The following is a 13,335-nucleotide window of genomic DNA, read 5'->3' on the forward strand; positions in this document are numbered from 1 at the left end:
CAAAAGGATCTGAAAAGTTGTATGGTAGAACAACAAAACCATCCATTACTTCTGACAAACACAAGTGATACCCAACAAAGACAGACAATTTTAATGCAGGAAAGCTCAGTCTCTTTTTACAGATTTTATCCCTTGATTTTAGAATTCTTGATGAAAACAGGTACCTATCTGCTAAGGTGCAAGTGAATTCCAACATCATTCATAAACTGAGGAAATTGACATCAGGTTTCCTTTTATAAAGTAAAACATACTGAAATTAAGAATGACATGTATTTACACGATATCAAGTTTGGATTCCCAGCAAATTACTGATAACAGACATGAGGCTGTATTTTTATTTAGGAATTTAACCTCCTTTTTAAGGCAGAGGGCATATGAACTTTCTGAGAACATGAGTAAGGATTTTTAACATTACATTCCTTTATGCTCAAAGATGGACATCCAGCTTCAGTCATTATGGTGCAACCTTCTAGAAAATCTCAAAAAATACATATGTCATGACTGCAACTCCCTTCGATTTTCAAGGGGAACAATAAGGAAATTACTTTTTAGACACCATGTGAGCAGCTATTTTCTTACACTTCAATTGATAAAAAATTTGAAACAGCTAGAATCATCTCAGTCTTCTGTGTTAATAGGAAGGTTTTGTTAATATGTATCTTTGGACTTGAATCTTATGAGACATTTCCTTTTCATTTAAATGATAACCAGAACAACACAGACTGAACAAGGTAGATAAAATTTGCCTAGAACACTTCACTAGTAATTTTTCTCAGTCCTCAGAAAAGAATAGCTAATCATTGTACTAATTACAAAATCAGAAGTGTGCATCCACCCACACATTTTTAAAAGAGCATATGTTTACCTGAAAAGAAAACAAAAAAAAAGGAAGAAAATACTAATTGTTAAAAGACTAAACATGTCAAGAACTGGCAGTTCTGACTGTTTTTTGGAAAATTCCAGATACTGCTCAGCAGGCCTCTAACTCCTTCTCACCAATGGTTATCTTTCCCCTTCTCTTTCTGCAAAGACTTACTGCATTGGAAAAAACCAAAGAAGTCCTTCTTAAAGCCAGTATTTAAACATCCGGTTCTGTGGCTATGAACACAACACATAAATAGTACGAAAGGAAAAGGTAACTTTCAGTTTTCAGCAGCTTGATACTCCCACCTAATTTTAAAGACAGAATTTTAAAGTTAAGGAAAAAAAAATCTGTATTTTTTCATTCAAGTAGTCAACATTTTCACAAAAAATAGAAAACAGCCACCAGGAGAAAATTGCAATAAAGAATGGTAAGGCTTTACTGCTAAGAATGTGTAGAGTACTTCTGCAAGTTTTCTACTTACTTCCTTTGCACAATACTGTGCATAAAGAATTCACCACAGATGCAATGTTCTGATGGACCGTAATTATCCACTCTTGAATATTTCTCCCAGAATATTCAGGAACAGCTCATAATATGCAGAATCAGAGGAGTGATGGAGAGGCAGTGGCAATATATTACCTATCTGACTGACAAAGACTCATCTTCACAGAACCATCAACTACTGTAAAGATTATAAAGATAGAAAAGATACTCATGATCAATTCTTATAATTTCACCATTTTGATTATTTTCAAATTCAGATACTTTGTGAGACTAGAATTAAAAGAGATGTCTGAATAAGCGTGAAATTTCTGTATCAGTATATTTCATAAATAGGCAGAATATACATATTAGTTGCAAATGTATTAATGTGTATTTATTCATATAAATTGTCAGATTTAAGAGATGTGTAGACAAATAACGAGCAAACATACTTTCACATGCATGGCCATATGATTACAAAATACACATTCATGAAAAAGAAATCAATCTTTGGAGAGAAAATAACCTTATATAAAAAATTCATATTCTGACAGACTACTGTACTGGGTTTGAGTGGCCAAGTTTTGGTAGTAGGAGGACCTACAGGAGTGGCTTCTGTGAGAAGCTACGAGAAGCTTCTTCCATGTCCAGCACAGCCAATCCCTGGCAGCTTCAAGATGGACCCACTGCTGACCAAGGCTGGGCCAATCAGCGTTGACATTAACATGGTAACATAATTAAGAAGGAAAAAAAGTGATTGTAGACGTAACTGTGGACAGAGAAGAGCAGAGATAGAATATGTGAGAGGAACAACTTTGCAGACACGGGAGACACCCCACACTGGAGCAGGGGAAGGAGTCCCCTTCCTGAGCAGTGGGAGAAACAACATGTGATGAACTGACCATAACCCCCATGCCCTGTCTCCATGCGCTGCTGGGGGGAAGGAGGTAGAGCTGGCAAAGAGGGAGGGATGAGAAGAAGGCGGTTTTAATGTTATTTTTTACTTTTCCTTTGATTTTTTAGTGATAAATTCGATTAATATCCTGAAGCTGAGTCTGTTTTGCCCATGACAGTATCTCAACCCATGAACCCTTCATTATATTTTCTCTCCCCTGTCCAGCTGTAGAGGAAAGTGATAGAGGGGCTTTGGTATCTGCATGGCATCCAGCCAGGCTCAACCCACTCAAACTACATACAAACATATAAAATACTATACCCTTCATTTTTTGCTGTAAGTATAGTTCCTGTATTGTGAACTTACAGAATGGTGTATTTTCATCTGATCCAATTCTTTCTTAAGATTCAGTCTACAAAAGAGGAAATAAAAAAAAATAGGTACAATCACACAGATGCCACTAAAATTATTTCAGAAATTAATCCAAACCCACACCAATATATTACTGGGAATAAAATTATCGACTCCCAGGAATTATTTCTAATTTGACAACACTTAGCATTACTTCAAACGTAAGGAGTCCTTCATGCAACAGCTTTTTAAAATGTGTAAATCATATGAATTTCCAAAATTCACACACAACGCTGATTGTAACATACACTAAGAAGTTTCAGCCCATCTTTTTTAGGCAAGAAAATATTTGAGATTAAAAGAAGACTAGTAGGAGGTAAAATCCTTTTAAGAGGTAGATAAATACTCTGTCTCAGGGGAAATTGCCAGCCAAACTCATGAAGATATGTCTTATGATCTAGCAACTATTCAAGAAACTTATTAACAAAATAATTCCTCCCATTTTCCAGCCCTGATGGACTACCATATTACTACCATAGTTTATTCTGTAATATCAACCAGCTAAGCTCTGCACAATAAATTGAATTACTCTTTTTTCAATTTAATAAAATTGCATATAAATAAAGTTGCCAGGATACCAATACTAAAGTTTCAAAGTCAAATTGGGAAATGCTAGAAAGAAAGACATTATTTAAATTGTTTATTTAAACTTGTGTTTTCTGACACATTCTCTATCTATATAGTTGTACACTATTTCAGCAATAAAACCCACACCTGTTTCAGCCAAAGGTCATACAATACACAAAACAGAGCACAGTCATTTAATAGGTAGCTTCTGCTTAAAATATAAATGCATTTCATGTACAAATACACATTATTCTAGCTCTGTTGTGAAAGTTTCACTGCTAGTGTTCTCACTTATTTCAGTTGTACTCCAAACAGCAGCACCTACTTCACAGAAAATTTATGCTTTTCCCTACTTTGCCATCTGAAATAAGGCACTAAAAAAATCTGGCCAAAATATTTGCCAACTTAAGGAAAGGACTTAAAAAAGAAGTCATTTGGTATACACAGTACATTAAAGCACATTGCAAGTCAAGTGCACCTCTGACTCAGCTGTAAAACATAAATTACAGAGAAAATGATAAACATGAAAAGTAAACTAACTTGCTTAGCATGACACATAGGAAATCCAGCTATTTTTGGGATCACTTAACTGCCTTTACAGGTTGATATTCTTTGCTGTCCTTTCATCTTCCAAAACTCAGTCAACATCAGTTTCTATTACACAGACTTCAGTGGCTTTTGTCTCCACATTGTCTTAAGTCTTCATAGCATGTTGGCTTTTTGCATAGAATGGCAAAATATTTCATTGAAAAAACATTGCTTATGAAATTAAAGACTCGAATCAACATGACATAGTTCCTAACTGAATCTCTATCTTCTGAAACAGTTAGTTTTCAACTTTAAAATCATTATTTGAATGAACACGTTTATGAACAAATGTACTGCCTCTGTAAACACTAACTGACAAGCATGCAATATAGTGATTGTACAAGATTTTTAAGAGTGAACTTCTACACATATCTTTTCCTTTTGGTTGATGAAAGACATGCAGAAGTAAACTAGTTATATTAAATAAGTTTAGAGGAAGTTCATAGTCAGAATACCTGAAGTGCCTCCAAATGAATTCATTTATCTATGAAATAATCTCCAACTGAAATTATGATTTATCTAAGATGGAAAAATTTTAGTCAAGTCCAAACCAAAAATTTCTATGTGCAATACAAGAATCAACTCACGCAATCAATGGCTAGGTGAATGTTATAAATGCCCACATGGGTTAGCCAGTGCCAAGTCCAACCATCAGCAGTACTATGCCTCCCACAGAGGCAAAAGCAGATGCTATTCAAGAAAGAATAGAAGCCTAACAGTTTGCGCAGTGTGATTCCAATTTTTCATCCTGGAAGTGGCACATTCTTTATTTCTTCTGCTTTCCCAGTTGCTAATAGGAACTTTCCTCCAATCCCAGAGCAAAAAAAATTTCTTTATAACCTTTCATGTGGAGCTCTGTTAAAGGCAATTGAAAAAATACTCATCAGATTACTGTTACCACACAGTTTTGTCACCCTTCTGCAATTCCAGCAGGTTAATGAAGCAGGATTTTCCTTTACAGAAGCCACATTAATGCTTCCTCAATAAAACTGCATTGATTTGTGCTTAGTGGTAGTCCTCTCTATGGTGCTCTTTTCTGGTTGTTTGGTTTCGTTTTTTTTTTTTTACTTTCTCCCTTTCACCCTCTTTTTCCTAAAGACTGACTACCATTTTCAAGGTATGGAAGCAGCCATGTTACTGCAGCTCCCTCTGGAGCCCATTGTGCATTTGGGAGTTATAGCAGCAACCTGCCAGTCCATTGGCTGTTAACAGTTAGGTTAATTTCATACTTACTGCTTGTAAATATATTGAAGTTCATGTTCTTCACTCATACCTCTGTGAGTGAAGAATATATATGTATATATATTCATTATATATATTCAATATATATACATACATATATTTCAATACATTTACAAGCAACTACTCTACTTGACCTCATAATTGCTGTACAGATACTTCAAATAGGTTTAATGCCTTTGATCTATCTGCTGCAAAGCATACACAAGTTGTTGGCGTCTTCATCTTCCATTTAGCATGGAAACATACAATCACAGCATGGTTTGGATTGAAAGACATCTTAATGATCATCAAACATGAAATATTGACCAAGGAAAAGACTGTTCTTTTCGGCTTTGTAAATCCAATGTATCATTTCACACTGTTATCATTGAGCAAACCTATTAACTTCCTTATTGTCTTCTTTTTGACTCTATTTAAGCAAAATTTTACTGTAATAGCTTAAGCTTTGAAAACAACTCTTCAAGAGCCTTTTTAGGCTTCTCAACTTCCCACCTGCATTTCTCCTGTCTCTGTTTACTGGTCCTACCTGTTTCTCAGCAATGCAAGCTCAAGTTTTAAATGCTGACCTTTTCCATGTAAGTGCCATTAAAACTTTTGCAGTCTCTAAAGCGAGCTTCTTAAGACTCTTTGGGGACAGGGGGTGGTTTGGAACTATTTTATTTTAGCTTTTTTTTTAAATTGTAGCACATATTTCAGTTGGGTGTCAGCTACAGTATTTTCTTAACAGTATCCAACAAATGTTTATTTTCTGCTGGCTCTAGTGCACAGTTGAAGATTTTTTTGACTAGTTGCTTCATTTTCATTTTATTGGTTTCCTTTCTGGAAAGTGAGTATCCCTAGGCCAATTGATTTGTTCCACTCTCTTCTGATATTATTTAAATTAAAACAAACAAACAAATTACATAAACCCAATAAAGGCCTTCCTTCTTTCCCTACCAAAGTCACAAAGCAAATCATCCTGGAAATAATGTCCAGCCACCTAATAGACAAGGTGACTGAAAGCAATTAGCACACATTTACAGTGGAAAAATCTTGCTTTACCAACCTCACTACATCTGTAAGAGATGGCTGGCTGTAAGAATAAAGGGAGAGCAGGTGTACACCTTGAATTTGGCAAGGTATTTGAGATGGTCTCTCATCTCTTTATTGCCAAAGGTTTGAGATCTGAATTGAAAATTAGATAAGGTGTCTGTAAAATTGGCTGAACTGTTAGGTTGAAGAGGTGATGACCTGTCATATGGAGTACAACTGGTAACTAGCAACTAAAAGCTTTCCTCAGGGATCCACTATAGAGCCAATACTGTTTACTGTCTTTATTAACAACCTCAAAGATATGCTAGAGTGCCTTATAGCAATCTGAGGGAAGCAACTGAGAGCTCAGTAGAGGGCTGGACCACTGCTCACTGAGATTTCATAGGAAGAAAAAAATGGCTGATGGGAACTTCATGAAGGTCACTTAAGGCAAAGTCCCCTTAGAAAAACTTTGAAAGAGAACATGTTAAAAGACCAATTCTCTCAAAAGCAGCTTGGCAGAAAAAAATTCTGTCCTTTGAACCAATATGATGAACATTAGCAGTGACGTGACTTAGTGGTGAAGGCTAACTACATGCTGGCTGTATAGGCAGGAGTCAGTAATCACTTTACAGAATTGATTCTATTCAGCACTTCTGAGATGGCAAGTGTGGCTGTGTCTTGCTTTATTCTCCTCCAAGAAAGACATTTATGTAAATACATTAAGTGTAGCAAAGGGGCATCACAATGGCCAGAGGTTAGCCTTATGTTTTATGATGACAGGATGAAAGAAAACTTCTGACTATCAATACCTGCTTCCTTCTATGCTGAAAAGAATTCCTTTATTCCAGGACCATTCTTGGTGCAAGAGGATATTATCACATCAGTTAGAAAGCAGGTCTTATGTTTCACTCATGGTCTCTTTTAAGAGACTCAATTCCTCATGGTGAGTTCTTCTTTCTCTGGAGCTGTGCTCTTTGTAGCTGACAGAATAAAATGTCCTACATGTAGAAAATCATACATGTCACACTACACCAAACTGAATAAGCTGAATGCCACTGGGGGGACTGCTACCCACATTCTGATTTTAACTTTCTTGATCTTGGGAAGGTAAAACAGATTTAGCCTGCCTTTTTCAATCAATTACTGTCATCCTATCCTAAGATCTCCCATCCTAATTAGTTAGATGGTTGGTTTCTTTTATTATTTCTATCATCTGAAGCCTGCTAATATTCTGTTCACTAACTTTTTAAATTTTGAATGCAACTATTAGGCTGTTCAAGGCAAATATGTTTGCACTGAGCAAATTTCTAACTGTTTAAGTGATTAGGAAACAAACACCATACTGATTTCTGCTCACACTTTTTTAAATCTAAAGAACAACACAATAAAACCTTTAAACTACTCTAGCTAGAACTTGTAAAAAGAAGAAAAAAAAAAATCCCTGTATATGCATTATAACAAGACATCCACATCTAGTCCAGTTCTCTGAAATTAACCATAAAAGCACCATAGCCTGTACTTTTTGTGCAGAGTGGTCTTCTTGAAGAACACAGCTCTTTGCAGAGGCTCTATAATTGGTACATTCCTCAAGAGCAAGTGAGCAAGATCACTTGAAAGAAGCATCACAGAAGGCTCAAGTAAGAAATTTCAAAGAAAGAAGGAATGTCAAGGAATTCAGGGCAACTGAAGAAGCCACAGAAAGCTGCCAAAGTATAATTCAACACTGAAAGAAATTACTCATACTGAAAGAACTCAGTGGCAAAAAGCAGGGGTGGGGGAAAATACTTGTTTTCCAGTCTATCATTTACAGTATTATCTCCCTCCGTGTCTCAAACAGACATGCCAACTTAATAGCTAAGAATTAAATTATTTTTCTGAAATTCTCCCTCCCTCTCAAAAAAATAATTTAAGTGAGTCTGAAGATAAATATCTCAGTGTGTTTTTTTACCCAAAACTGGGATTGCATTTGACAAACTATGTCTGCCCCACCAGACTTTTAAACTATTCCCATACAACTCTTTTATGAAGCAGATTAGGTATCTAAAATAATCTGTGATCCAGCAGCACAGATTCCAGTGACACGAGATGCTTCCCGCATTTACTGAGGGTAAAAGAATTGCCTCTGCAATCCTGCAACTCAAAGGATCAAAGCCAAGTTCTGTGTGTGGTGATGAAGACTACTAACCTTAGAACTTTAGAGTAAGAACTTTAGAGTAAGAAGAGTGACTCAGAGTCAGAGCAGTGTCAAATTTCAGATATTATGAAAAAGAGTTTCTAAAACTATTTTAGCAGATTAAGCTAATATTTGCTGTTATTATCTTAAGCATATGCTCAGTGGATCAACTGCACCAGTTTTTGCATCATTCACTTTCAATGAACACATCAAACAATGAAAAGAAGAAATGCGCCAGGTCTAGGTCCTAACTGAAAAGAGAATTTCTCTGACCATTGCATTTGATTTTGCAAGTGCTGAGCAAAGGGCATCATGTTTATGTCATCTGAAACCATCCAAGACACAAATTGAGACTGAGAGATAGAGTCTTTTGAGATATTTCAACAATGGGAAACTAGTTTCTGTCTGAAGTGTTACTAAGCTGATTGCAGACTGCAGGCATGGAAATAGAAACTAAAGCTGTGAATATTAGTACTTGTCTTCTCCATCTTTTGACAGTAGAAACACTGAGTATTCATGATGTTTCAAGACTAGGCAAGAAATGCCTTATGTTAATATCCATTTAACTGTGTTTATGCAAATTTTCTTCTCCTAGGATTTTCCATGGATTTCACTTTTTTAAAATTACTATAACTACAAGCATGATTTAAAAAAGAAAAAAGTATACTTTAAACTTTTTATATTGGATATCAAATAATTTTTTATTCTAATAAATCCAGTAGTCACTAAGTGAAGTGAAAGAAATTGGAAGTTTATATTGCAGATATACAATTCTGTACAATTCCTACTTCCAATTATAATATTAAGTGTCACGAGTATTTGAGCACAACTTTCTCTCCCAGGAGGGAAATTCAGCAATGAGTAGAAGGAACTGCAGGAGAAGTATAAATCTACAAAAATTTGAAGTCAACTGTCTGCTTTGGCAAGCAGTAACATCAAACACGGAGGATGCTTTCAGTTTACCTTTCACAAGTCCCTGAATGACAATGTATCAGCTGACAAACAGAGTGTGTTTTAGTTCCCTTCTTCACACTATACATCTTTTTGCTTGAGCAAGGAAATACATACAGCATATGAAATTTAAAAATCAGCATTTTTTGAGGAGAACCAATTATCTGTCTTTTTAAAATCAAAATTTTAAAATTCTATGGCTGTATGGTTGTATTTGTGTTATTTCTGTCAGCATCTCATTAACACAATCTCAAAATTATGTCTACTAAAAAACTCCTAAGCATTTTGCAATAAATGAGGAAGAACCAGAAATTAAAGTTTATTCAAAGATGAAACCCCCATACAAAAGGAAGAGTATGCTACTTCTAGGTACTCAAGTGTTGCTAAGCAAACCATATACAATATCACAAAAACAGTCAAGTTCTAAACTGAAATACATACAGCAATGCAGAACTCAAAATAAAGTCCATGGTTATCACAAAAGAAAAACAAAGAACTTTTCTACAGAAAAATTTTGCTCTGCAGACTCAGAGAAGCTAAACCTGTGAACTACAATTTAAGAATGAATGATGAGGTTTGGATACAATACAAATATGCAGGTCAGGAGAAAAGACAAAGCAAATAAGTGAGAGTATTAACTGGTCGCTTCCAGGTCATAAATTCACATTTGAACACTTTGTGTCTTGACAAAATCAAAGACTACTACTGAATTTTATTGTCTTTGTCACATTTCTGTTGTGTACTCTTCTATTATTTAACTCAACTTTTAAAAATGAAAGTTCCTGGGATGTATTTTAAAATAATAGAGAAATACCAGATACAAATGCTGCACAAGTGTTTAGCAAATACTGTGAACTATTTGACAACTTACACAATCTTTTTTATTGTTATAGGGATTAGCTGAAACCTTGCAGGGTGTTGTAAAGCCAGAATTATATAAATAAGCTTTTATCCATTAATAAATTGATGGAAAAATAGAAATAAAACTTAACTAAACTTAATGGATTTTAGAAGTAATACAAAAACTGTTTAGAGTTGCACTCTGTAAATTTACACAAACATAAATAATGGCAGGCAAAGGAGATTCATTACAAGGAATACATATCAGCAATTAGGAGCAAAAGAAAATAAGTAACCACTAAGTTCAACTTTTATAAAGTTTCTTTAAGTCTAAACTCAAATCTGCAAATGTAATGCTAACACAGTAAGCCATTTCTAAAAGCTTGTAAGGTTGAAATTGCAATTATCACTTGCCTGTACCTACATGCAGTTTTTTCCTAGGTTTATTTTGATCACTATGGGTTGTTTTTTAAATTGAAAATATATAAAACATTTTAAAATCATGTCAAGCAACTCTTTTCTAATTGCACTGTGGGACTCTTTACAGTCCTGATTAGTTTATATTTAAGGCTTAGCGAGTCCTAAAGAAGACTGTATAACTGGAAAACATATCCTAAAAATTTGCTGTAACAATATACAAAATTTGCCAATAATGAAGGTTATGTAATTATGAGCGACATACATGACTGCAATTTCTAATCTTAGGACTACACTAATCCTATGTCTGTCTACTAGATGAATTGAAAATGGTTTTTGAAATAACTATTCAGCTCCCCCACAGACTTTTCAGCTTTTAAAAAGATAGAAAAAAGAAAACCTACTTGTTTTGCAATGTAGTTGAAAGAGTAATAAAAACTAGCAGACTGAAAAGCTCCAGAATTTATTACTTCTTCCAGAAGAAATGTCTTGCTCTTATTTATACTCACATGTTATACTTTCTAGCAGTGTTGCCAAGTTTAAATGATAGCCCATCAAATGGGGGAAAAGTGACTTAAAGCCAAACAAAGCCTAGAAACTAGCGTGCTGCTTTTCAGTTTTATGCACACCTGAAACTGCTTAATGGCCTTGAGTCTTCTGCAAAAAGAGGTTATCTTGCTTTTAAGTATATCAGGTAGATTTTAGCGTATTTCTTCAGTAAGTCTTTGTCAACAATAAGCACTGTCTTATCTGCTTCCAAAACAAGATGACCTTCTGACAATGTAATCTACTCCCAAGTAGTTTTAAAGATAGCTTTGCTGACAAGAAACAGGGCAGCAGCAATCCTAGGTAGTCTAGATTAGGCTGTCAGAGAATAATTTCCAGCCCCAAGGAAAATACACTGAGTCCTTTATTTGAGAGGAATCAGCATTCTAAATTAGCAGGAGTCTACTGGCCTTTCCCAGAAGACTATCAGGATCTTCTAATATGGCAGGTCAGAATTCTAATCATGACTTAACATCCTGAGAACAACCTCAAAGTCCTTTGTTTACTACAATTAACTTCATGAAAAAAGTAACTTTTTCTTACTTGTAACACATATAGAAAATGCACCATCAAGAGCAGGAAAGCATGCAGCATCCTCTTTTATGTACAAATGCTTCATTTTTGTCCTCCAACTATGATTGCCACAGTCTCACCTGGCAGTATTAAAACAAGGATATTCAGAAATCAAGAAAGATAAAATTTATGCAGATAATAGTTTATGGTGGTATTACATGCATTTTTGAAGGTACTGATCTTGATCCACAATTACAGAATCTGCTGTTTTCAGTATGATACAATAGTCTGGGCTCTATTTTTCACAATATAATACTTTTGATTACTCCTCCTGGTTTTAGTTTTTTTTAATACTCACCCATTTCAAATATAGGAAGAGGTAGCATATTTAAAACTATGCTATAGAATGAGTTATGCTAAAATAATTACTTCCAATTTCTTTTAGATTATAGCTAGGCATCAGCAAGAAATTCTTTGTAACAGTTGCTTACTTATCAAGTTATTAGAATAGGAGAAATGCTCCCACCATCTGCATATAAGCAGGGCTTCTGCAAAATATACCCTCTTGCTAGAACAAAATATCCTAGTACTCATCATTTTTAATTGTCAGCAGTTCTAAAGATACCATCAGGAGCCCTCACACAGCTCCAAATCTAAGGTACATGTACACATGTGCACTTGGGCCTCAATGCATTAAAGAAAAGGTAATTTAGAAAGACAGCCTGAGCTATAGCATAAACTTTCTCTCTGCACTTATGAGTTTAAAGGGCTCCTTCCCTCCAGAGTTGCTGACCCTGGGTTAACCCATTGCCAGAAGACTCTAGTTAGTCCTCTAGCAAACAATTGCCTCCTGAGTAATACACATCCCATAAGTCAGCCATTGCTCATCAGCAGCTTTCAGCATTCACAGGTAAGACAAGCAGGAGACTTCTACACTCCCCTGCATACAGATAAAAGGAATTAAGAGAGGAGGCTCATGGCAGTCTAAAATAAACATCCAAACAAACACCAAGACATTTTTCTCATTTGTGCCAGGGAATTTTATCTGGAAAATAAAAGCATGCAGAGAATCTAATTTCTAATAGACCTGAATACATTAGATGGAATAACCCACTGAGGAAACCGACTCCTTCCCAAGGATTACATGTTGTAAAGACTGCATCAGGATGACTCTTTGGAGAAATAAACACAACGAACCACAATCTCCTAATGCATATTGTTGCTGGTATGGACAGATATCAGGGGGCTAGTCCAGGAGCTGCTGCAGTCAGGGAAGCCCTCCTGAGTCCATGAGGTTAACTATTGCCTTTTCAACCATTTTCCTCTAGAGCCATGGAAGGCTGTTAAAAGACAGGAAAGCCAAATGAAGAAAAAAATCAGACAGAAAGTGCTAACCAAGCTTTGCATGCTCTTTATCACAGTCCTTAAAAAGGGACAGCAGCATTGCTAACTACAGTAACCAAAAAATAAGTCCTAAAGACACCGGGTCAACATAGTGTCAAAGAATTTTTTTCTTATCCAAAGCTTAAGTTAAATAGCCTAATAAACCTTGCAAGGAAAATAGGACAGCAGAAGCAGCTCTGTTTTCTTCCTCTCAGAAATGAAAGGTGCTTGAGAAGATAGCCAGTACATCAACAGAGAAATATCTAGGTAAACAAAGCTGAACTGCACTTTCTCTTCTTTAGTCTTCTAATTTTTAGAAGGGTAAAAATTCTGCTCCATAAAACTAGAGTAGAACACACATGCACATTACACATACTTCTCTAAAAACACCCATATAGAAAATATAGGAAGAGGCTGTCAAAAATGGTCTTATATGTCATAATGCAA

At 35.4% G+C, this 13,335-nt stretch overlaps 1 protein-coding gene across 1 annotated transcript in view; it reads right to left on the reverse strand.

The window, feature by feature from the left end:
• The window catches only part of CNTLN (centlein), a 199,414-nt gene that overhangs the window by 98,748 nt on the left and 87,331 nt on the right, over positions 1–13,335 (reverse strand). Inside the window, 1 exon segment of the mRNA XM_058824396.1 lies at positions 2,606–2,655. Within this exon segment, the coding sequence (XP_058680379.1) occupies positions 2,606–2,655 (50 nt within the window).

Source organism: Ammospiza caudacuta, chromosome Z (assembly GCF_027887145.1).
Source record: "Ammospiza caudacuta isolate bAmmCau1 chromosome Z, bAmmCau1.pri, whole genome shotgun sequence".
Taxonomy (NCBI): Eukaryota; Metazoa; Chordata; class Aves; order Passeriformes; family Passerellidae; genus Ammospiza; species Ammospiza caudacuta.